The sequence below is a fragment of the Mustela erminea genome, chromosome 10 (assembly GCF_009829155.1).
Source record: "Mustela erminea isolate mMusErm1 chromosome 10, mMusErm1.Pri, whole genome shotgun sequence".
Classification (NCBI taxonomy): Eukaryota; Metazoa; Chordata; class Mammalia; order Carnivora; family Mustelidae; genus Mustela; species Mustela erminea.
The window spans coordinates 89,304,844-89,329,433 of record NC_045623.1 but is presented as its reverse complement, the minus strand read 5'-3'; the positions used below and the strand labels follow the sequence as shown (position 1 = coordinate 89,329,433).

At 45.9% G+C, this 24,590-nt stretch overlaps 1 protein-coding gene and 1 non-coding gene across 4 annotated transcripts; both read left to right on the top strand.

The window, feature by feature from the left end:
* The first annotated feature begins 1,247 nt into the window (after positions 1-1,247).
* On the top strand, positions 1,248-20,145 carry PPP1R8 (protein phosphatase 1 regulatory subunit 8). Of its 3 annotated transcripts, XM_032361419.1 has the most exons (7): positions 1,248-1,404; positions 3,269-3,329; positions 8,591-8,744; positions 10,042-10,262; positions 11,874-12,018; positions 16,244-16,308; positions 18,695-20,145. In XM_032361419.1, the coding sequence occupies exons 1-7, from the start codon at positions 1,349-1,351 to the stop codon at positions 19,046-19,048; spliced, it is 1,056 nt and encodes a 351-aa protein (XP_032217310.1). In that variant the 5' UTR covers positions 1,248-1,348; the 3' UTR covers positions 19,049-20,145. The 3 variants fall into 3 exon arrangements, with proteins under 3 accessions (XP_032217310.1, XP_032217311.1, XP_032217312.1); XM_032361420.1 differs by lacking the exons at positions 8,591-8,744; positions 10,042-10,262 and having other exon boundaries at positions 1,252-1,404; XM_032361421.1 differs by lacking the exons at positions 1,248-1,404; positions 3,269-3,329; positions 10,042-10,262 and having other exon boundaries at positions 8,657-8,744.
* LOC116568406 lies at positions 4,843-5,008 on the top strand. Its single transcript, XR_004276612.1, has one exon.
* Positions 20,146-24,590: the final 4,445 nt, after the last annotated feature.

Below are 24,590 nucleotides of genomic sequence, written 5' to 3'. Positions count from 1 at the left end.
GAGGAAAAGGTGATTCTCCTGCCTGCCTAAGAGTTGGTAATTTAAAAATCCGAGTTAATATTATGCTGCAGTTAAGTTTAGATGCCTTGGAAATGTCAAAAGGGCAAACACCAGGCTGATGTCTGATTTAAAAAATTTAAAGCACCAGCAGCAGGGAATGAAGAAAAGAAGTAACCCCGCTACAGCGATAACTTGCTATGCAGGGCCTGTTTTAGTGAACAATAATTTTGCAGTTGGTTTCTTTAAAAATGGCCAGATAATCATTGCCTGTTTTCTACAAAAACGAAAAAGTGTCGGGAATCAACTGTGTGCTAATAATAAATGTAATTGTACTAACATCTAAGTATGAGAGACAGTGGTGACTTAAGAGCATGACCTTTGGCATCAGGCAGATTTAGGTTCGAATCCCACTCACCACTTGTTCTAGGGTGAGACTGGGTAACTCAATCTCTGAGTCTCCCCTCAGGAATCATTATACCTATCTCAACAGTGTTGTGAGGATTAAATATGACCCATACAGAACACATACTTGCACAGACAAGTAAGCATTCAATAAAGCCATTACAGTCAGAGGCCCTGCTATTTATTGGTCTCTTTCAGCCCGCCGTAGGCCTAGGGCAGGCCTGAATCCTAACGCTTCCTCACACTATTTTATTACCATGACCAAAATTTTAAAATACGAAGGAGCCACAGCTGGACTATTTCATTCATGCACACTTAAAATTTGAACGCCTGCCTTCAAATTGGATCCGCCCCCTGCTGCAGTTTGTGCAGTTTTCATAAACAAACTAGAGGACCCCCTAAAGCAGCCTCCCAGATCACAATCTACAGAAATCCTCTGACCCAGATTTGGATTAGGAAGGTGATGTAGTAGCATGCATGCGGCTCTGCGGAGAAGGGCCGTTAGAAGAGAAACTGAGCACTCCATGCTCTGAATTCTGTCCTCTAGCTTCTCTCTAGATTGGGGTGGAAAGGCTGATGGCGCAAGCCCAGCACAAGGACAGGGTCCCAAGACTTTAGAGCCCAGCGGCATGTCTGGAAGAGAACACAGGGTAGACCGATACCTCTCCTTACAAGCCTCTTTCCTCAGACACTCCCCGGTCAAGAAATGCCCTACCCTCCCGAGACTCTTCCAGAGAAGGCCAGCTGTCTCAAAACACCGAAAAAGAACTTAAAAACCACATCCCAGTCTCCACGGCCGCTAGACACGTCCTACGCGTGCGTAGATGTACGTGCGCGCACCCGCGCGCGTGCGTACGCATGGACTGCTGGGATGCCGCCTCTCCTCTCGGGTCTTCCAGTTTCCCGGCGTGCTTAGGGCCCGCCAAATGGGAGGGGGAGACGCAAGATGGCGGCAGCCGCGAACTCCGGCTCCAGCCTCCCGCTGTTCGACTGCCCGACCTGGTGAGTGGCGGGGCGGCCAGGGCCGAAGTGGCCTGGCCCGGTCCGGCTTGGCTCGGCCTGGCAGGGCGGCTTATTTCTCGCAGCAAGCCGAACGGCTCAGAGACGCTGGAACTGATTGAGGGAGAACTGCCCGTCGGGCCGGGCGGCGTGTGGAGGAACCGGGAGCCTGGAGCCCGGGCCCAGAAACTGAGGAAACCCAGACTTGGGGGGCTCTGAGGTGCTCGCTTATGCAGTCCCTTGGGCGATCAGCCGGTTGCCGGGGCGCTTCGGGGCCTTGGCCCCGAACTTACCTCAACTCCTGACTGAGTGCCTGGTGCTCTTGTGGAGCACGGTACCTGCCCCCCTGCTTTCTGTCCCGAGCGCGCACGAGCCCGCTTCCCGGCCCCAGCCCAAGCTCAGTGCCCCGCATCCCTCTGTCGTTGCTGCATCTCTTTTGCGGTACTTGTCTGTCTCCCGCAGACTGGAAGCGCCCTGAGGGCAGGGACGGCTCTGACCCACCTCGAAGCCGGCAGGCAGTAGTTGTTGGGATGAACCCCTTTCAACCCTTCTCAAGCTCTTGGGAAAAATGGAGGAATTTAAGTTAGTCTTTAAGCAAGGTACAAGATGGATACATATGAATTGCCTTGCAAGGAGACCCATCCGAGAGAAATGTTTCTGCTGTAGCTCATCACAGTTTATGCTTATTTCTATCTCTTTCCCTTTATAGTGAGCTCCTCAAGGGCAAGGGCTGTCTGATTCATCTTCCTGTTCCTAGCTCCTGGGCCTAAGCCAGGCACATAGTAGGAGTTCAGAAAGGATGTTGTGGATGTAACATTTAACACTCCTTTTTCCATACAAAATGAGCTTTTGTCCAATACACTGTCCTTTAAGCTACGGTAGAGGAGTTGGGGCAGGAGAGATGACTGTGTTGCATCTTCAGTTAGATGGATGAGGATGCATTGTGTGTGCGCTTGCAAATGTAGGGGCTCTGGCAAGATTGTTCTTTCTTCAAACTTAGAAGGAACAAAGACCAGAAGCAAGTGAAAGGGTGGCCGTTTTCTGGGTCCTTCTGCATTTTTTAGCACCCAGTTATTTCAGTCTACAAATTGTATGCCTGTTTTGGTCCCTTGCTGCATTGATTTGGACCAGGACTTAAAGTTGGACCAGGACTTAAACTTAGAGTTAGAAGAGACTAATTGAGATCACCTACCATTTCCTCGGAGTCTGGTATGCACCAGGCACTGTTTGGTGTTTTGACGTATATGTATCCCCCATGAATGGTGTTAAAAGAAATATAGAGAACAGTTCCTTAAACATGCCATTGTAGGAAGACCTGTTCAAAAGTGACAAACATCTTTTGTATTTATTGGTGCCTGGTTTTATGGGCATGCTTTTGGATTGCCTTAGCTCCCTATAATTTTATACCCCTGATTTGGTCTCAGGAGCTCAGGACAGTACCCTCTGTTTATTCTGTGATGAGACTAATCTTGATCAGACCCACTCACCAACTGATTTATTCTACCTTTATAGGGTATTAGTGGTAAATCTTAGATTCAAACTCCAAGTAGCCAAACTACCCTAGCTGTAGTACTTGGGCTCTCTGTGCTGCTTTTTCTCTGAGGTTGATATCCAGTGTTAAAATATAGGTTTCTTTGGTGCTGCTCTAAATACAGATCCAGTAAAGTCTGTTTTAGAGCAATTGAATCACTGGGGAAGTGTCAAATGTAGAAAGGAGCTGTAATAACAGTGAAGTAGATGACATTTCTGCTTGAACATGAACTAATTATAGGCTGGTAGAAGAGCTGCATTGTTGAATGGGACGGTGATTGTAAACGACATTTACAAACTCATCCTGAAAATGCTGTTCTCACTCTTTATTTTTCAGGGCAGGTAAACCCCCACCTGGTTTACATCTGGATGTAGTCAAAGGAGACAAGCTAATTGAGGTATGGAAATACTTGTCTTCCCTTTTTTTCTCATCACACTAAACAGTTTTGCCAATGACTCACTTTTCCACCCCCTCTCCTGTGCTTTGTTTTCCACCAATGCTACTTTCGTTCATCCTGATTTTTTTTTTTTTCCTATTAAAAGCACATGGTGATATAACACATTCAAACCTGGTATCTCCCACAGACACTCATTTTTTGGTGACTTCTCTCACCTTCCAGATGAGGGTTTTAATTGATCATAAGCTTATGGGTCCCTATGAAACTGGGCTTGGGGAATTCTGTCTTTCTGAGTACATGGAGTTGTGTGGAAGTTGCAAGATATGCAGTAACTGTAGAAGAAAGTGAATGATGTAGATTGCATTTCACTTTTAAGTTCCTTTTATGCTGAAAATTCAAGCCCAGGCCCTTCAGAGAAATATAGTAAGCTAAGACGATTGCTCAGAAAAGAGAATGGCATGGTGATGAAACTCATTCATTCATTCAAAACATTTATTGAATGCTTACTGTACGCCAGTCATTGTACTCAGCAGAGGAGGGACTACAACAGTGAACAAAACAAACATGGTAGGAAACACAATCACACAAAAATTACATGGCTATAATTGAAATAAGTACTATACCGGAAAAGTTTAGCAGAATTCCAGCTTTTATACAAGTCTTTAGAATGGACACCACATGGAACTTCAGGAGAACATGAATTTTGATTAGCTCTTAGGTTCTGTAAGTTTTTTTAATCCTTATGGTGCCATTTACTTACCAAGAAATGGAGATTATGCCCCCTATGACCATGGAGTTGTGAGTTTCCATGTCTTTTTTTTTTTTTTTTTGTGAGTTTCCATGTCTTAAGACAATTTTATGTTTGCTTACTTAGGCAGAATTTAGTTTCAGAGGCCCCATTATTGAATGCAGTTGGTTTTCTTTGGTGTGTATAGTAAAGATCAAGATGTTCCATTGTTGAAAGGCATCTGAGATCTGAAGGAGACCCAGGTGTTTTGCAAATTATTAAGGCATGAGTTGTGATGAATTCTGTTAATTCATCATACCATTAGCCAGTCACTGATAGAGGCCTTTTGTGTTGAGTTCTTCTATCTTAGAGGTTACGAAACACCCAGATTATTCAAGGAAATAATTTAGCTAAAATGTCTGTCTTTTTTACTACAGACTGTTCCACAGATGTAAAATATTGTTGCTAAATAGCGTGAAGCTTTGAAGACATAAAGGAATTTATTTTCATACTAGAATTTAGTAAATCTTTAGTTTGTAGTAGAAACAATGAGGCATAGCCTTAAAGCTAATATCACATTCCTTTGTGAAATAATTTATATTTTCAAAGCACTAATTTGTCAAACATCCCTCTGATTACTGGTTTCTAACTGATCATCTTCTCTGTCTTTCAGTGCTCTTAGGTATGCTCAGTTGCCACACAATTGTCAAGTTACAATCCTTAGGCGTCACTGTATTGTTTCTGAGGGGAGTAGACCTAAGATGTGCTTATTTTTAAGGGTTTAGGCAGCACTTGATACTAACCGGGCTATCTATATCCTAGCCTTGTGTCAAAGGCTTGTGATGTGTTGTGATAGCTGGGTTTAAGAAGTGCAATATTAAAACAAAAGCCATGAGTCTCTTAAGCCCAGTGTGTAAAGACACACTCTGAGTTATAACTCAGAGGCACAACTGAATACTGTTACTAGCGATAGCTGGGCAAGAAATTGTGGTGTTAGTTACTATTGAAAGAGCAATGTATTATTTTGTTCAGTTGGTATCGTTCAAGAATTAACACATTTCCTTGATTCTAAGTTATACTATTACCCCCATATATTTGAACATTCCTGTAATTGAGATACCTTTTTTTTTTTTTTAAAGATTTTATTTATTTACTTGACAGAGAGAGAGGGGGAAAGAGCACAAGCAGGGGAAACGGCAGGCAGAGGGAGAGGGAGAAGCAGGCTTCACCACTGCACAGGGAACCTGATGTGGGACTCAATCCCAGGACCCAGGGATCATGACTGAGCCAAAGGCAAACACTTAACCCACTGAGCCACCCAAAGCATCCCTTGAGATCCCTTTACTAATGAATGTATATCTTTTTAATTTGGAGACCCTTTCTCCTTCCCCACCCCCACCCCACCAGATTACCAGGAGATAACCTGGTATCTCCTTTCCCACCTGGAGATACAGGTTAGGTGACCGGACACCTAAATCTGGTCGGTGTTAACATTAGAACCCAGGAGTGGGTGATCTTACATATTACTTCCTTGAGACCAGCCTGTGGGCACTGTAGTTAGCAAATTGAAGTTTTGTGCATACATAATCTGTGTGCATGTAAATATAAACAAAAAATGCTGTGAGATTCAGCCTGCATAGACAGTACCTGGAAAGAACAAGATGTTGAAATTTCAAGGATCTCTCAGTTCTAAATCAATGTCCTATTTTTAACCTAAACATTAAAACTTGGTGGTGACGTGGGATGGTTGATTGAGCTGTCAGGCTGTGGTTCAGTCTCAGTGCTCCATAGCGGTACGGACCTTGCACAGGCTCTGTCAGCAGCAGATGGGCACTGCTGGACAGAGTTTCCCAGAGGTGACCCATATACCTAGACTAGCTTGAACCAATTGAGCCTTAAGACTAAGCTTGGAAGAGACTAGGTAAGTGATAGTTAAAAGAAAAATTAACAATGCGACCCATAGTACTTGTTCACTTCTTAAAATGTTCCTTGCCTGATGGTGCATTTTTTTTGATGTAGGTAGAGTGAAGAAACTATATAATGTAGTGGCTAAAGAGCTTGGACTCTGAAGTAAGATGGACCTGGATCTCTAATCCAGCTTAAAAATCAGTAGTATCCCCCATTATCCATGGTTTTGCTTCCCTCCATTTCAGTTACTGACACAGTTGATCCTCCTGACATGTTGTCAGAGATCAGTAGTGGCCTGATGCTGTGTCACTGTGTCTTTGTCATTCACCTCACTTCATCTCGTCACATAGGCATTTTGTCATCTCACATCATCACCAGAATGATGAGTATATATTGAGTATAGTACAATAATATATTAATATTAATTACTAATATATAGTACAATAAAATATTCTGAGAGAGTTGCCACATTCACATTCACTTTTATTGCAGTATATTGTTAAAGTTGTTCTTTTTTATTATTGTTGTTAATCTCTTACTGTGCCTAATTAATAAATTAAACTTTATTACAGGTATGTACGTATAGGAAAAGACACAGGATGTAAGGTTTGGTGTTATAGGAGGTTTCAGGCATCTGCTGGTGGTCTTGGAATGTATCCCCTGCAGATAAGGAGGCAACTACTGTGTTTGGTTGCCTGAACTTGAATATGTTAATTTTCTTCTTTTGGCTCAACTTGATCATCAAAAAAATAAGAATAAAAGTATCTGCCCCCTGCACAGAGTGGTTGTGGAGATGAAGGGACACAGCAGGAAACCTAGCACAGTGCATGGCACCACAGTGTTGTGCAGTTGCTGCAGTATCTGTAGGAGATATATTTCTGGATTCACAAGAGGAACACTAAAGCGTGGGGGAGAATGGTGGCCCACTGTGCGTTCAGTGATACAGCCAGGAATGAAATCTAAGCCTCTTGGGTCCTACCTAACTTGACTGTTTCTCTACTCAGCTTCGTGCTATCTTCTCTTAGGGATTTTAGGAGGAGTGTAGTGTGAAATGTGAACTAGAGCTTAAGGAGACCTTGTGTGTAAAGGAAAAACACAAACATTTTCTTGAGCGGTCAAGTTACAGACTTTTGGAACTGGGAGAAGTGTAATTCATCTAGAGTCCTTCATCTATAACAACCCAGTCTACAGCCAACCAGCAAAGGCTTTACTGATTCAGGGTTAAAGAAAGATAAGGATTGGGAGCCTGGCTGGCTCCGTTGGTGGAACGTGCCACTCTTGATCTCGGGGTCATTGAGTTCAAGCCCCACATTGGGTGTAGGGATTACTTAAATAAAGTTTAAAAATAAATAAATAAAAATAAGGATAATGTGAGTGTTCCATAAAGCTAAAATGGGCTCAAACAATGTCCTTTATCCTTATCCTTCCTACTTACTTGATGTTGAAATGACCTTCTTTTATAAAATGATTATGATGATACTAATTGGTGATAGTTTTTTTTTTTTTAATGTTCTTATTTGGCAAAGTCAAAAGTTAACAGTGCTACATCAGCTCCTGCTCTCCTCATAGCTTTTTTTAAATAATAGTTTGCTGGTCTGTGAAATCTCCTTTTTTGGTATTATATTGGGTCATTCTATAGTTTTAGATTCTTTTTCGTGCCATAGCAGTGTCTAGAAACGTTCTAGAGCTCATCTCTTAGAATTGTTTCAGACAATGGCACATTCTTTACAATATTGGCATTGCAGGTCATTCTCACCTGAGTTCAAATCCCAGCTCTGCTACTTAACCAGCTGGGCCACCTTGGATGAGTGACTTCATCTCTTTCCATCTGTGTTCTTGTCTTTAACAATAGAGGTGATACTTGTTTCACAGAGTTGTTTTGAGAATTAGATGATATCATGCTTAAAATGCCTAGCAGTAAAGGGTCTGTCAGTCAGTGTTAATCCCCATACCCTTCTAACCCAGACCTAGAAAATCTTTGCCCCATGAAGTAGTTCTATGTTTGGATATAACAAATACTTATTTAGAGTTAACTTAGAGTAATACTTTTTTTGGCCAATGAAGTTGGATTTAAATACCCATACCATGATATGTAATGTAATTGTACTTCCTAAAGAGGGTTCCAAAAATACTCTGGGGCTATGGCAGCACGATTAAAATACCCATAGGTGTTTACACCCCTTTCCTTTCCTCACCAGTTATTACTATTCATCTGAATGTAGGTTTTCTGAATAGCATTCTCATTACTTTGTAGTCCTGCTTTGTACTTCTTGTTTCCTGGTTGACCTAAAATTAAGATCTAGTAAAATCTTAAATTTCCAATGGGTGGAAGACCGCCACTCCCACAGGCTACATTCATCTAATAGAATTAAGAAAAGTTCTTTTCGTACCAACACAAGATATTTAACCACTGCATTTGGGGAGATTAATTACAATTCACCCCCCAAAAATGCTAGTATATTATTCTGAGCTTTTTATCTTGAAGAATAGTGGGAAATAATTTTGTTTTCACCGTGGGGCAAGGAATTTTATCTACTCAAGATTCTCTGTTTACTAGATTGGAAGAATTTTTGCTGAACCCTGTTGAAACAAGATTTAAGTAATATTTAATTTAATATTTATTTAGAAACTGATTATTGATGAGAAGAAGTATTACTTATTTGGGAGAAACCCTGATTTGTGTGACTTTACCATTGACCACCAGTCTTGCTCTCGGGTCCACGCTGCCTTGGTCTACCACAAGCATCTGAAGAGAGTTTTCCTAATAGATCTCAACAGTAGTAAGTAACTCACATCCCATCCTGTTTCACACATTCCCTTTGGGGCAATGTGCAAATACTCTTTGGGTTCTTCAGTTTTGAAATCATGTTTTATTGCTCATCAAGGAAGAAGCTTATGTTTGGTTTTTAAATGAGCTCTTTCTTTCTGTGATAGCTCTCATTTTCCTGAAATAATTGATGACTAGAGAGAGAAGAGGGTTTTGGGGAATCATTTCCTGGAATGGCAATAGGTATATACAGAGAACAAAAAAAACGTACCCAGGAACCACGGGCTCCGGGTATTCAGGTGTTCATAGGACTGCGATAAAATTGTGGTCTGGTTTAAGCAGAAGCTGTGGAAAGTTACGTTAATGTATTAGAGTAGTATTGCAGGACATTAAAAAATACTTATTTTGAGCAAAATTTAATTTTTTATAGTGGGTTCTTTATTCCAGCTGCATTTTGCTCTGACTACTAATAATACCAACTTTAATTCTGTGAGCACACTCCGAGTAAGATTTTCATCTTTGCCAAAGATAATCCCAGAAATGCACTTGAGACTTAACTGCATGGGGCTCTGAAGTTTGTTCAGTTTGCCCACGTTTCAATATAATGTAAAATGTAAAGCCTGCTCCTGGGGTGATCATATGCTACTCTTTCTTCCCTCCCCTAACACACACACACGTATACCCCCAGTGTGCTTATATAATGGCCTTGGAGAGCCTTGTCTCGTAAGTACTTACTTGCAAATTTATCGCATCTTTTCTCTCCATTTTGTAACATGCAGAATGCTGACATGAGAAAACACTGAGTCTCTCCAGTAGAATTTTGGCTTATCTTGGCATACATATTGCACCTGTTTCAGCCAGTGTCCTTTGTTGCCCTGGGAAAACACAAACATAACTGCTACCAGGCCAGAAGTTCTTATTTTCCTTACACTTGGGGCTGGAGAGGTCAGACCACAGCAGTGCCTGTCTTCTGCCTTGTGGGGCATGGCTGTTGCTGGGTTAGTGCCATGCCTGCTGGACCCAGAATGAAGCCAAACCTACCTGGCACCAGAGAGCGAGCCGTGGTCTTTGTTCTGTGGGGTAACGACAGGTCTGGAGATGTGTAAGAAATCCACTGAAGAGATTCAAGACTCAGTGAAGAGTGTCCTTTTCATTGTGACCCATGACAAGGGATGCAAAGTGGACCCAGTGCTATTTTCATTTTAAAAAGCAAAAATGATGTGCTGGGAGGAGCTACTTGCCCTTCTACAACTCAGATTGGTTTTTGTTTCTGTTTTTCTCTCTTATATTTCTGATTTGGTTATTCCCAGCACACGGCACTTTCTTGGGTCACATTCGGTTGGAACCTCACAAGCCTCAGCAGATTCCCATCGATTCCACAGTCTCGTTTGGCGCATCCACAAGGGCCTACACTCTCCGTGAGAAGCCTCAGACACTGCCATCAGCTGTGAAGGGAGATGAGAAGATGGGTGGAGAGGACGATGAGCTCAAGGGCTTACTGGGGCTTCCAGAGGAGGAGACTGAGCTTGATGTAATTCTACGTCCATCTATGCTGTTGTTTTGTCTTTGGGGACTCTGGTTTTTGCAGTATGTAGCTGTTCTGTGCAGCTCAAAATGCCAGTGACTTAGCATCGGGAAATTTTCTTGAGCGCAGTAGTGGGCCTCTGCCATTTTGCCATACAGAGTTGCTAGATATGATGCACCTATGCACACGTGGTGCTAGATATGATGCACAACTGTGCTGTGTGGGCTTGGTTATGTCCAGCTGGGCCTTGAGAGGAGTTCCTGTCAGACCTTCATGGTAGTCTGTGCCCCATCACTGGATGTTAGAAGCCAAGGCTGGGAGTTGGACTTTTCTAGAGCTGCCCTGTCCAGTGTGGTAGCTACTAACCACATTTCTGGTCCTCAGTAGTCAACATGTGGCTAGCCACTACCATATTGAATGACAATGATATAGAACATTTCTGTCACTCAGAAAGTTCTGTTAGACATCACAGGCTTAGAGAGACTGAAGCTTTTGTTCATTTACATTGCTTTTTTTGATATGGTTCAAAAGGCCCAAGAATCTCTGAGTAGAACTAGATTGCTTTTGGTCTTATGGACCTAGCTGTCCCAAAGGCCGTGAATTTACAGGATGTGATTTTAAAGTGCTAAAGTTGTCCTTTTCTAGAGGCTAGCCCCAGTGGTTTATGATGTGGCTGTTGTCCTTAACGTATCCGTCACTGCACTGGTTTGACTGGTCTATTCATGTAGACCGAATGCCAGCATGTCCTCAGCCATCCTCGTGCATTTACTCTTGTTCCTCAGGGCAGTTTCCCGGCCCTTAGGAAAAAAATCACAACAAAAATCTTATCATTTAGAAGTTATTTGTTCTAAAAAAGTAGCCTCATAGCTGGGCACCTTGCTGAGAGTCACTCTTGCCCATCTCTCCTCCAGGTTGCTCCCCTGCTTCCCTGTCTTTTAAGTTTAGTTTGTTAGGTCTGCCCTGGGTGTTCCTTCTCAAGACTTTTGGAGTGTCTCAGACTGCAGTGCAGATTGGAATAAGTCCAGGGAATTGGGAAGAGGCAGGCAGTAGTGCTGAGGCCAAGTTAATCATTGAAATAGATGGGTGGTTATGAATAGAAATGGGGCCATACACAGGGCCGGGTTGCGACAAACTATTACTGCCAAATATTAAGTGCTCTGGCCCTGTCCTTCTGAGCTTCAGTGGGGAGAGCTGCTGGGAAAGATGCTGTCAGTTGCCCTCTCTCATCTCTGTTTCATTACTTTAAGGCAGTTCATAGAGTTCCTCCGAGTCACGTTCTTTGATTCTCAGCATGAAGACATGATAGTCTTTTCCCCCAAAAACAGAACCTCACCTCAGCGATATTTGCACAGATGACCTGTTCTCAACTCAAGGTTCTTCACCTCCTTTTGACCATCACTGCCCCACTAGTCAGGATGTTCCATATTTTGTCGAAAGAGGCTTGTTAATAGTAGCAGTCTAAGGCCATTAATGAGTTTTTCCTGAATACAAGAGAAACTTGTTTGCCTGGAGAAGTTAATGTTCGCTCCTAAAGCCTTCTTGCCCTTTATTTAGCTGTATATTCTTCAGATTCCCTGTGTACTGACTCCTGTCTGTCTTGTGTGAACCCTGGCCTAGAACCTGACAGAGTTCAACACTGCCCACAACAAGCGGATTTCCACCCTGACCATTGAGGAGGGGAATCTTGACATTCAGAGACCAAAGAGGAAGAGGAAGAACTCGCGGGTGACTTTCAGTGAGGATGATGAGATCATCAACCCAGGTGAGGTGTCTTCCTAGCTTCTTCCGATGACAAAGCTGTGACCTCTGAGAATAGTGTGTGCAATGTGTAGGCTGGTTGTAATGTTTCTCAACAAGGTGTAGGATAACCAGTGCTATATTAAGGAATGAGAATTCTTACAGGTCACTGATGGTGTGCCCTGCAGCCCTCAAGCATCATGTAGTTGCAATGTGAGAGAAATAGAGGAAGAGCCTATGTAACTCAGTAAACAGAGCCAGGCTCTAAGTCCCAAGTGATCCAGTAGGTTGGTGTCACAGTGGAGGCTGAAGTAGAGTTGTTTATTGTGTTTTACCTCAGAGTAGAGCATTACTTTCTTTGTGGAATTCTTTTTTTTTTTTTAAGATTTTTTTATTTGAGAGAGAGCATGAAAGGGGAGAAGGTCAGAAGGAGAAGCAGACTACCCATGGAGCTGGGAGCCTGATGCAGGACTTGATCCTGAGACTCCAGGATCATGACCTGAGCTGAAGGCAGTTGCTTAACCAGCTGAGCCACCCAGGCACCCTCTTTGTGGAATTCTAAGTGTGAGTGGTAACTCTAAGTTTGGAGAGCCTTCTGCTACCACCATTAGGTGCACGAAAGACTTGCTTCTCTGTAAGGAAGTAATGTGTAGAGAGTTTGTACCGTAGTGTCAACAAGATGAGAGCATCTTGTTTATGGGAAGGCCGCCACTTCCACCAGTTTGTTCCATCATTCAACATCCATTTCTTGGTCTCAAATTGTACGTCAAGTACCTGGTAGGTAGATAACATCAAGCCAGGAAGTATCATTTGTATAATGAGGATGAATTTGAGATTCTGAAAACCTTGTTAGAAATCAGTCTCAATGGATAGAAACAAGGATCCCAAACTAATAAGTTGCTTTTACTTCCCAAAGGAAATAACAGTGAGAATAACTTTCAGGTCCTGCATTTAGGTTCAAAAATACCAGTTATTTCAGTGGAGAGGATCCATCCCAGTGACAGCTCATGAAAAATATCTGGCGAGTTCAGTTGATTGAATGAGCCATCAGGGGCATCTGGAAACTAAGCAAGTGCTTAGTTCATAGAAGAGTGTAGGGGACAGTAACCCCACTCATCTGCGTTCTGAGCAGAACTTACCCAGACAGGTTACCAAATGCAAACACAGCCTCAACCCTCAAATGTGTTGTGTAGTTCCTGAGGGAGAAGGAGATGCAGAGCTATGGAAGACTGTCCCCCAAATGCTAGGAATGGGGTGGGGGACCCATGCTTGAGGCACGGCCGCCATAGTTGGATATTTGCGGGGCTGACCTTAGGAAGGAAGGAGTGGGCAAACCTAGAGCCAGTGAATAGCAAGTATTTGGCTCAGCATAAAAAGAAACAACAAATCCTTCTTATATTTAGAAGAGTCAAAAAGAGCCATATGAAAGATCCAGGCATCGTTTGGTGTGTGAAGTAGAGGGTTACTATCCAAGCAGTGGGTGCCCAGTGGAAGTGTTCAGGCAGGGGCTGAGTGACCAGTTGGGAAAACACTTCTGGGCCCCAGAACCTATTGAATAAGAATTCCTATGGGTTGGACCTAGAAATTTTATAGTTTTAAACAAGCTCTTATTTGTACTGATAAACAGCCAGCAATTTGGGAATCACTGGACTAGTCAGTCTTTTTTTTTTTTAAGATTTTATTTATTTGACAGAGAGATCACAAGCAAGCAGAGAGGCAGGTAGTGAGAGAGGGGGAAGCAGGCTCTCCGCTGAGCAGAGATCTCAACATGGGGCTGGATCCCATGACCCTGAGACCACGATCCAAGCCGAAGGCAGAGGCTTAACACACTGAGCCACCCAGGTGCCCCTGGACTAGTCAGTCTTTTAAATCCCCTTTAGAACTCAGGGTCTGGTCTGCTGTTTTTCTCCTTGAAAATTATTGCCCTGGGGGGCACCTGAGTGGCTCAGTCAGTTAAGAATCCCATTCTTGGATTTGGCTCAGGTTGTGTTTTCAGGATTGTGGGATCAAGCCCCTTGTTGGGCTCTGTGCTGAGCGTGGAGTCTGCTGGAGTTTCTTTCTCTGTCTCTCTGTCTGCCCTTCCCCTTGTATGTTTATGCTGTCACTCCCTCTTCCTCTCAAATAAATAAATCATTTAAAAAATTTTTTTAAAAAAGAAGAAATCATTTCCATGGAGTGAAATGTATATTCAGACAGAGCCCAGCATAACAGTTAAGAGGACCTGGGTTTGAAATGGACCTCTTCACTTAGTATAAGCTCTGTGACCTTGACCAAGTGACTTAACAGATATCAGCCTCACAGGATTGGTGGGAGGCTGAATGATTAATCCATGTATAAATACTTTAGATCAGCGCTTGGCACTCATTAGGCCACTGACAGATGTTAGCCATGATCCCCACTGTCATCAAGCCCTGCTTTTGCATTTTATCCACGCTGCCGCTCCTGTACCAGAGGTAGACGTAGTAGCAGAGAGCTTCGAGGAGCAGAGATCTCATGGAATGGGTGTATCCTCTTTCTTGGAGTGGAGTGGCCAGAGATGAGGAGAGGGTGAGAGGCCCTAGCACTGTTCAGCCAGCGCAACCCAGGACGGGGTCCCCCAGAGAGTGAGCCTGCTCCTCTGCAGGCCTGTTGCACTAGCACACGTGGGGCACATACCCCATGAGCCAGCCCAGGCTGCTCTTCTGCTTCATGTCGCTTGCCTTGCTGAAGGGATGGTTGGAACAGGGCTTCTATGGGGATGAGGAAAAAGGTAAGGGAGAATGCTTTTCTTAGAAACCTTGTCTTTTTCCTAATGAGCCTGGATATCTTTCCTTCTTTCCTCTATGTAGAAGTCACTCGATTGTTCGTTGACTGAACAAAGACAGGGTCTCTTGTTTGGAGGCATCATAATATGTGAAAAACCAGACTTACTAAATAAACCAGGGATTAATTACTCAAATACTGAATCTTTGTTCAAAGGGATTCATAGGAGTGTTTTCTTTGAATAGCAGACACCCTCTTTGCATTTAAAATAAGCTGTACAGGGGCGCCTGGGTGGCTCAGTGGGTTAAGCCTCTGCCTTTGGCTTAGGTCATGATCTAAGGTCCTGGGATCGAGCCCCGCATCAGGCTCTCTGCCCAACAGGGAGTCTGCTTCCCCATCTCTCTCTGCCTGCCTCTCTGCCTGATTGCGATTTCTCTCTCTCTCTCTCTTGTCAAATAAATAAACAAAATCTTTAAAATAAAAAAATAAAATAAGCTGTACAGCCCCTATTAGGGAAACAGTTCCTTTCCTACGCATATATTAAGACAAAGGGCGCATGGAGTTATTTTTTCAGTAATGATAGTAAGTCTGCCTGCCTTTTTCTACACCACCAGCCTTTGGCAAGAAAGGTCCTGTTCATCCAAGGTGATCCAGGCCACTCGTCCCCTGTGTGCTCCAGGAACGCTATCTTGCACCCCTCCGTTATGTTGTAGCCTATGTTTTTCAGCTGTGAACTTCGTAAAGGCAGGACAGTGTCTTGCTCTTTATTTCTATGCTTGATGTCCAGTAAATGAGGCATGAGAGCGTTACTGCAGGCATGTCCCTTCCTTGGTCTTAGCACTTTCTTCCTGCAGTGAATGAGGCTAGAGCCAATAGTGTGTGTGTACCCCGTGAAAAGGGGGCTGCTCTCCACCCTGCCTGAACACTGGGCTTCAGCTCCTTTAGTAAGTCTTGACTGCGTACAGTTGTTCAGGTCACAAGGCCGGGTTAACTTGGAAGCCCTGAGCCTGAATCCTATTTCTGGTGTTTGCTAAGAGCAGGCACCGGCAAGGTACGAGGTGTGTAATCCCTTCCCATGTGTCACGTGTCACTGTGTTATCACTAGCATGGGATTAACCAAATCTACTCTTTGGTTTCTCCCTTCAAAGAGAGATGTATATGGAATGGAAAAGAATTTGGGAAAGGTAGTACAGCTCAGTGGTCCAGAGCCCAGGCCTGTTTTCTGACCGCTTGGACGTGAACCCTGGTCCCTCCACTCCCCAGCAGGGTGACTGGACCAGGCACTTCACCCATCAGGCACGAGCATGTCTGTTAGGTGCTAACTGGTAGTGCCCGCCTCGTAGGGCTGTGACGGTTTAACACAGTGCCAGCACTGAGTAAGCACTTGAAGTGTTCACTGCGTTTCTCTGTTTTGATAAGAGTTGTGATTACTTTGTTTGCAGTGGGTCCTGTTCCCTTAATCTTTCCAGCAGAGCACCACACTAACCCAATCTTGTTATCTTCTGCAGAGGATGTGGATCCCTCAGTCGGTCGCTTCCGGAACATGGTGCAGACTGCAGTGGTCCCAGTCAAGGTAGGAAGCATGTTGTAACAGTATTTGAAATGCCATACAGTCTGGTTTAAAAACCCACTCTTTTATTTGTAAGTAAGTGTTCATTGTGTGCTTAATTTTAAAACACATTCTTTGCTTTTCATCATGTGGAAATACTTTCATTCCACCTGAATCTAGGGGATCCTGGAGTGCTGTAGAAAGACCGCAGGTGACTGCCAGCTTGATGCTGCGTGTTAATTGTGGTACACTGGGAGTCTGTAAATTTACCTCCCAGCAGGGTGCAGAGAGACCCACTTTTCTTCATCCTTGCCCTTCTGACTCCAAGTAAGCTAATCGGTGAGGAAGAGGTATTGTTGCATTTCTGCATGGCCTCTCCAGCTTTGGCCGTGCCTTTGTTTTGTGATTGGAAATGGTGTGGATAGGAAAGACAGCCCAGATGTGGATTAGGCTGAAAGGTCGGATATGTTGAAGAGCCAGGAGATAGAAGTTACAGAGATGGTCTCATTGCTCAGTACATGGAGGAACTATGTGACTGCTCGGACTGTCCAAAGGGAGCAGATGGCCCCTTGAAGTAGTGAGATGTTAGAGATGCTCACGAAGTGATTGGAAGATGGTCGGAGGTGTGATAGAAAGTTTTATTTTAAAAACTTTTATTTAAAAAAAGTCTTTAGGGGCGACTGGATGGCCCAGTTGGTTAAGCATCTGCCTTTGGCTCAGGTCATGATCCCAGGGTCCAGGGATTGAGACCCACATTGGGTCTCTACTCATCAGAGAGTCTGCTTCTCCTTCTCCTACTCCCTCTGCTTGTGCTTGCACTTTCTCTTGCTCTCTCTCAAATAAAATCTTCTTTAAAAAAAAGATCTTCAGGGGCGCCTGGGTGGCTCAGTCAGTTCTAAGTGTCCAGCTCTTGATCTCAGCTCAGGTCTTGATCTCACGATTGGTTGTGAGTTAAAGCCCTGAATTGGTTCCATGTTGGGTGTGGAGCCCGCTTTAAAAGAAAAAAATCTTGGGGTACCTAGGTGGCTTAGTTGGTTGGGTGTCTGCCTTTGGCTCAGGTCATGATCCCAGGGTCCTGGCTGAGCGGGGAATCTGCATCTCCCTATCCCTCTGCTGCTCCTCCTCCTTGTGCATGCGTACTCTCTCTTTCTCTGTCTCTCTCTTGGTGTCAAATAAATAAAATCGTTAAAAAATAAAAAATCTTCAGACTGCAATAGACTACAGTGTGATTACCTATGTCAAGTTTTTGGTTAGTCTTTTTTAATCCAAAACGGGTAGAGGGTTGAGGGGGATCTTTCGTGAATGTTATAAATGTACTAGAGGGAATGTTTCTCTGCATCTCTATAGCATTTATGTCACATTTCTCCTAGAGCTCTTTTCTCTCTTTTTGCTTCTTCCTTTGGAATGTTCTCTTATCATTCCAGTATAAAACCAGGGGCTCCTGGGTGGCTCATTTGGTTAAGAGTACTCTTGATTGTGGCTCAGGTCATGATCTTAGGGTTGTGGAATTGAGCCCTGCATCCGGCTCCCTGCAGGCGTGGAGCCTGCTTAAGATTCCCTCTCTCCCTCTACCCCTCCCCCGCTAAGAAAAAAATACAAAACCAGCAAGGGGCACCTGGCTGACTCAGTCAGTAGAGCAGGTGACTCAATCTTGGGGTTGTGAGTTTTGAGCCCCACTTTAAGTGTGGAGATTACTTTTTAAAAAAAGGCGTAAAACCAGCAGATATTTTTACTTCTTTGTCAGTTTTATTATAATTTACATACAATAAAATACACACGTTTTAAGTGTATAGTTTGAGTTTTGACAAATGTATGCACATGGGTAGCCACCATTATTCTAATTATATAGATTAGAAACCCCAGAAAGTTCCCTTATGTCCCCCTTGCTGTCAGTTTCCCCCACTCCCAGCCCCAGGCATGCAGTAGACTACTTTCCATCACTACAGATTTGTTTTGCTCTCAGAGTAATGTTCAAAAATTGGGCTGTCAGTATGAAGATACTAGCTTTTTACTGGAATTCTTATCACCACCTAATAACACCTCTGCTTCCTAAAAGGGTATTTTAACATCAGAAGAGAGGAAGGCTATGACTATAGGAGAAAGAGTAGTCACTTAAACTGGATAGGTTTGCTTTATGAAAAGCTCACACATTGTCTTCATTTTTCTCAGCGTGACGTAGGATGGTGAACCCTTTGTGGGCAGTGGTGTTCGGGAGCCATCGTGTTAGACAGGGACCGTCTGGTCTCTTCAAATCCTGAGACTTAAGGACAGTGAAATAGGTCGTCTGGGAAACAAAACAAGCTAGAGGGTTGGGGGCCTTCTCCATGTTTTCTAGGACTGGAATAGAAAAGGCTAACTAACACCATCTTGTGCCTCACCTCTTGCTTCCTCTGTTCCTTATGAACCACAGAAGAAGCGGGTGGAAGGCCCTGGCTCCCTGGGCCTGGAGGAGTCGGGGAGCAGGCGCATGCAGAACTTTGCCTTCAGTGGAGGACTCTACGGGGGCCTGCCCCCCACGCACAGTGAAGCCGGCTCCCAGCCACACGGCATCCACGGGACAGCACTCATCGGGGGCTTGCCCATGCCATACCCGAACCTCGCCCCTGACGTGGACTTGACTCCCGTCGTGCCGTCAGCAGTGAACATGAACCCTGCACCCAACCCTGCAGTCTATAACCCCGAAGCCGTCAACGAACCCAAGAAGAAGAAATATGCAAAAGAGGCTTGGCCGGGCAAGAAGCCCACACCTTCCTTACTGATTTGATATTTTTGGTCATGGAGAAGGGTGGGATTGGGTGGGAATTGGGTGGAAGGGTGAGGGGGGAGCTAATGAACTAGGGAGAAAACTTTCCATGTGTGCGGTCTCGTCTTTCAGAATGTCTCCTGGCCCTAACCATGTACTATTAAAGCTGGGGAGTAGCCCATAAAGACCTGTCTTCAGAACACTCCGAGTGTAGAGCAGTGTTTCATATTTCCTGCCAAGTAGGCTGCCCTGGCTCTTTCCCAGGCCTTCCATGACCTCCTTTTTCTGTTCTCCCTTGTTTTAGGTCATTTTGATTTAAAGTCCTGTATCCTGAGGGGAGATTCCAGGCCCTCGGGTGGGATCTCGAGCCATGGCACTGGCAGCGGCATCAGCAGCCTATGGGGCCAGCAGCCGGATTTCTGTTGACTTTCCTTGCAAGTCCCAGGTAGCAAAGGGGTTGCCATGGATCCCAGGTCGATCAGAAGGGGGTTTAGAATTCTTCAGTTAAGCTAAGAAACTTAACTCAGAAATGTTTGCCTATGTCACTGGTTTTGAGGTCCAATAGTTAGGCTTTTTTCTCTTTTGTCCTTTCTGTTGGAATGAGAACATTTTGATTTTCCTTCATCTGTGACCAGTGCCATAGACACGGATGGGTAGTTAAACTTACAGTATTGTTGGATCTTTACCTGTTTCTCTCGTCACACCTGAGTACTCCACTTCCTGAAGTTTCTCGTTTGATTCCAGAGTACTGTCCTCCAGTCGCTAAAGCCTTGCTTTCCTTTTCAAGTGTGTTGTGAAGGTAATTTTTTAAGGATATGACCAGTCAGAGCAGCAATTCCATTAAAAAGGAAAAGATTACTTTGCAAATAACAGATGTCTTTAAGAGGACATTTTTAAATGTTGGTTCCGTGGCTCTCCCCTCCTTCACTGAGAGCTCATAACCCAGAGCTCCAGGACTGGGCCCAGCTAACAAACCTAGGAGACGAAGGTAGCAAACAGTGATACGAGCTTTGTACAGAGATTTGTACATTTGTGTAATAGGCCTTTTCACGCTTTATGTGTAGCTTTTTACCTGTAACCTTTATTACATTGTAAATTAAACGTACCTTTTGTCATTTGTGCCGGCTGTGATTGGGTCGCCGAAGGAATTCCGGCTGCTGTGGGAGCAGCAGAGGATGGGCTTGGGAGGCACTGCTCTGGCCCTGTTTCATGACCACAGATAAAGATGCCCCCTGCTGAAATTCTCATTAGAGATTCCAGTTCCCTGACTGAAGCCATACTGAGCAAAATGGGGTAAGAGGTGCCTGCTGCCCTTCTTCGGGAGGCAGAATTGCGCGATAGACGCGGGGAGACCTGGCCTCAGGCTACCGGTGTGTGGTGGGCACTGCTCCAGCTGCTTGCCTGGGGAGGTCTGTACCCGCAACCTCGGATGCGGGGAGTGACTTTCCTAAAGATGCCTAGTGGCTTCTAGATCCCTTGAGTTGAGAGTTTGGACTGGGGGCAGGAGTGCAGAGGAAGAGGGATCCGTAAGATCCCAGCTGTGTAAGAAGCTGACTTCTTAGCTGGCTTCTGTAAAAATGAAGGTCCTTGTCTTAGAAGGGCGCCTTCACTTATAGTGAAGGTGACCGTCCGTGCTGGTCACAGCCCCTCACCAAGGCCCTGTCTACCCTGCCCACCATTTACAACAAGTCATTTCATTTCCATAGACCTAAGGAAGGGCCTGTTTTTATCCCCACTTTACAGGTGAGAAAAGAGAAAAAACAAACCTCCCCCTGATCCCACTGTAGCGAAACTCCAGCCTGAATCCAGAGCCAGAGTGAGGGCTTACACAGCCTCCAGGGCGAAGGTGACAGATGTGCTGGGCAGCCTGCAGCTCTGTTGGGGGCTAGGTTGGTTAAGAAGTTTAAAAAAAAAAGTTTCCCAAACTGGACAACTCACTGGAAGTTACACTAAAGGGTTTAGATGTAGTTGAGATGATAAAGTAAACCCTTGCTGGTTTCAGAATTTTAGTTGGGGGTTGGGGATGGCAGTGTTGTCTCAGAGAAGGCTCAGCAGAGAATATCCGAGCCTGCCAAGATACTGTAAGGGTCCATTTGACTGCAGTGGAAGCAGGACCGGCTTAATCCGGTAGTTCCTGACATAAGGAGGTGTGTGTGTGGAGAAACTGGCCCCTCCGCACCATGCTTCCGAGTCATTCCAGTCATGTCCTAGCACTTCTCAGAGACGAGCACCACGGAAATGGGCTCAGTTGCCTCCTACCCTTAATGCGGCTCGAGATGGGCCACAGGTGCCTAAGCCCGTCCTGTTCCCCACCAGGATCTGCGGATGGTCGTCGCTCCAGTGAGCGTGACTCTGCGGAGGAACACAGCGCCTCCCCCACCTGGGACGCACACCCACTCCAAGAGAAGCAGGTTTCCATGGAGTCCCCTGTCCACTCATGGACCATCAGCTAAGGAGGGAGGGAATGACCATTGTTCCCTTCCCCAGGACAGGAGAGAGTGGTGAACCCCACAGAGAAGGATACCTGTTGACAGGAAGCAGCCCATTCCCCAGGTGTTCCTGGCTCAGGGTCAGCTGTTTGGTGACAGTTTGCCAAAAATATGCCCATTATCTGCAAATCATAGGATTCTAGAGTCCGAAGGACTTAGGAGATCCTGTCTGGATCCTTCATTTTGCTTAGCAAACTATGGCAGTGGGGACCCACTTCTTTCAACTCTTAGGCATGGAAATGTGCGAGCTGGGCACACAGAAGTGCACCATGCCGCCTGCAAGAGGCTTGCCAGGCTAGCGACGTGGTCACCTGCTGAGTGCTTTAGTGGGACGAGGACGGACAGGGTAAGGACAGCAGAGATGGACAAGGGGGGGGGGGTCAGGGAGGCCTCTAGGGAGATGACATTGGAGCAGATCACTGAAGAAAAGTAGGGAATTGCCATAAGGAGGAGTGTGTATTCAAGCTTCTCCAGGCAGAGGAACCAGAAGGACGGGGGTATGACCCGTAGTGGGAGAAGGGAATCGGAAAGCTAGAGGCCAGGTCCCAACCTGTAAGCTTTCCCCGGGGAATTGGAAAGTTTTGAGTTACCAGGAGACACCAAAAGGTGTTCTTCCTCCTTACTTTAAAAAAAAAAGAAAAGAGGAAGAAAGGGAAGGGTTAGTAGAGACATGCTCATATAGAAATACTAGAAAATCCAGAGCTCAGGCATCTCGCCCCCTGCCACCTAGAGTCATCACGGAGGCTTCCTGGGGTGGGGTGGGGGGGGTGTTTCAGGAATCAAATGACAGAAATGGCTGTCCTGACCACAGGTGAGTCTCCCTGAAGCCAGTTCTAGCACTCCCTCTCTCACAGTTTAGCAAACCTAGAAGTTAAGTCTACCTGTCGAGAGAATAAGGGAGAGAAAGTTTCCAGTAATTCTGTCTTCGGAAGGGAGGTGGGCCTCAGGCGAGAGGGTCCTGGAAGGGGCGATCTTTGATCTTATCTTTTCCTTTTTCCTTTCCTTTTCTTCTCTCTCTTTTTTTTTTTTTTTAATGTTTTCAAGTGGCAGAGGGAGGGTACGCAGGAGGAGAGGCGGCAGGTGGATTAAAGTCCCCCGCATATGATGAGCCTGACAGGAAGGCTCTGGAGTGCTCACCTACTGAGTTTGGAAACCACTGCCTGTCCCCCCGGATTCCGAGGCAACCCTCTCTGAAGCCGGGAGGAGGTGCAGTTCCGAACTCGGCCAGCAGGCGGGGCCCCGCTCCAATTCTTGGAGCTGCCGTGGTTCCAGCGTGACCTCCCAGGGCTGTGGTGTGGGAGCGGAAGCCAAGAGGAAGGAGACCCGTCTGACTCCTGGTCGCGCGCACCCTTACCGCACTTCGTGTATGTTATTCCCCTTCATTCTCCCAACAGCTCTGAGAGGAAGCCAGGAGAGCCCCATCTCACAGCCGGGGAACTCGAGGCTCTGGGAGAGTCACACGCAGGCAAGTGGTAGAGCAGTGATTCAAGCCTGGGCCTGGTGTTTTGGACTCTGAAGGGCACAAGGAAGCTCCTGACCTGGGTTGCTGCCGTTTCCGGGCAGGGGGTGTGTGTGAGAGACTGAAGCTTGGGCCTGGGCCCTTTCTAATTTTTCTCCCTCTCAATGTCCTACTGTGGCCAGGACATGGGGGTTCAAGAGCACCCAGCTCCGGGGCCCCTAAACAGACCAGGTTTGGCCACTCACCACTGACAAAATCCAAAGACAGAGGGACGAGTGGTGGCGGGACAGGAAAGGCATTTATTGGGGCTCCTGGGTGGCTCAGTGGCTTGAGCTGCTGCCTTCCACTATAGTCATGATCTCAGGGTCCTGGGATCAAGCCCCACATCAGGGTCTCTGCTCAGCAGGAGCCTGCTTCTCTCTCTCATGCTCCCTCTGTGCTGTCTCTCTCTCTCTCAAATAAATAAAATCTTTAGAAAAGAAGGGGGGCGGTATTTATTCAGTGAGGCCGACACCGGAAAGACAGGGGACTAGTGTCCCAAAGACTTTCTCCCAAGTGCCAAAGTGCCAGGCTTATATTAGGAGAATGTGGGACAGGGGCCAGTGGGTCCAAGCAGGGGGACAGTGAAGGTCAGTCAGGTCCATCATTGTCTTGGGGTCACGGGGTCTTGCTGGCTCAGGGCTGTCCTTATTGCTTGAGGTGGGAGTTCCGGTTACCTCAGGCTAGGCTTTGCCTGCTCAGTCTTTCACCTGAGTTAAGAGGTAAGCTGGCAGGAACTCAGAAAGTTTGGGGTCAAAATGGAGGTAGCGCGAGGCCTCTTTACTCCTTCTGTCTCCATCTCTGGTGTCTTCTTCCAGCTGGGCTCTCTCTACCCCCAACCGCACACACTATCGCACCTTAGCCAGGGAACAAGGTTACTTACTCATCACCCACAAGCAGATGAGCAGAGCAGCGGTGCAAGGAGCTCTCAGGAGAGAGCCTCTGCGGCCCAGGTCTCCTGCCCGCCATTGCCTCCACCTTCCTGCTCCAGCCACGTCATCTGGGCACCAGAGCCTGTCTGCCCTCCCTGCAGCTACGCCCTCCTACTGACGGTCAAGCCCACCCTCTCCTGGGCCCATTACTGAGCACTCAAGCTCAGACCACTCTAGACCTTCTCTTGATTCCCTTTCCCCACCAGCTACCTCAGCTTCCTTCCATTTCTCTGCTGGGCTTTGCTGTCCACCTCCTGGAAAGAATGGTCTTGTCTTGCTGCATCAGCTTCCTCTTTTCCACTCCCTCCTGCATCCACTCCTGGCAGGCTTTAGCCCCAACACTCCCTCAAAACCTCATCTGCTTATATACCCTGGTCAGTTGCGTCACAATCACTGCTCCTCCTAGAATATTCCAGAAGTTGCCCCTTAAACCTCCAGAGGAAGACCGATCTTTCCACTGCAAGTCTGGCCCTACTCCGCACCCACCCCCAATATCTCTCAGTTTTCCTGCGTCTCCCCACCTTGCTGACACTGCTGCAGCCACCCTCGGGGGGCTGGCTGGTCTCCCAACCCTACCCCTGTGGCTGGGACACTTCCCCAGATGTCAGCATGGCCCCCTCCCTCACTGCCTTCAAGTGGTGAAA

Bases quoted from the DNA above. Each gene is read 5' to 3' on its own strand.
- PPP1R8 (XM_032361419.1), top strand. From the start codon at position 1,349: ATGGCGGCAGCCGCGAACTCCGGCTCCAGCCTCCCGCTGTTCGACTGC. The intron at 8,745-10,041 runs GTAAGTAACTCA...GGTTATTCCCAG, and splicing joins CCTAATAGATCTCAACAGTA to CACACGGCACTTTCTTGGGT. The intron at 10,263-11,873 runs GTAATTCTACGT...ACCCTGGCCTAG, and splicing joins AGGAGGAGACTGAGCTTGAT to AACCTGACAGAGTTCAACAC.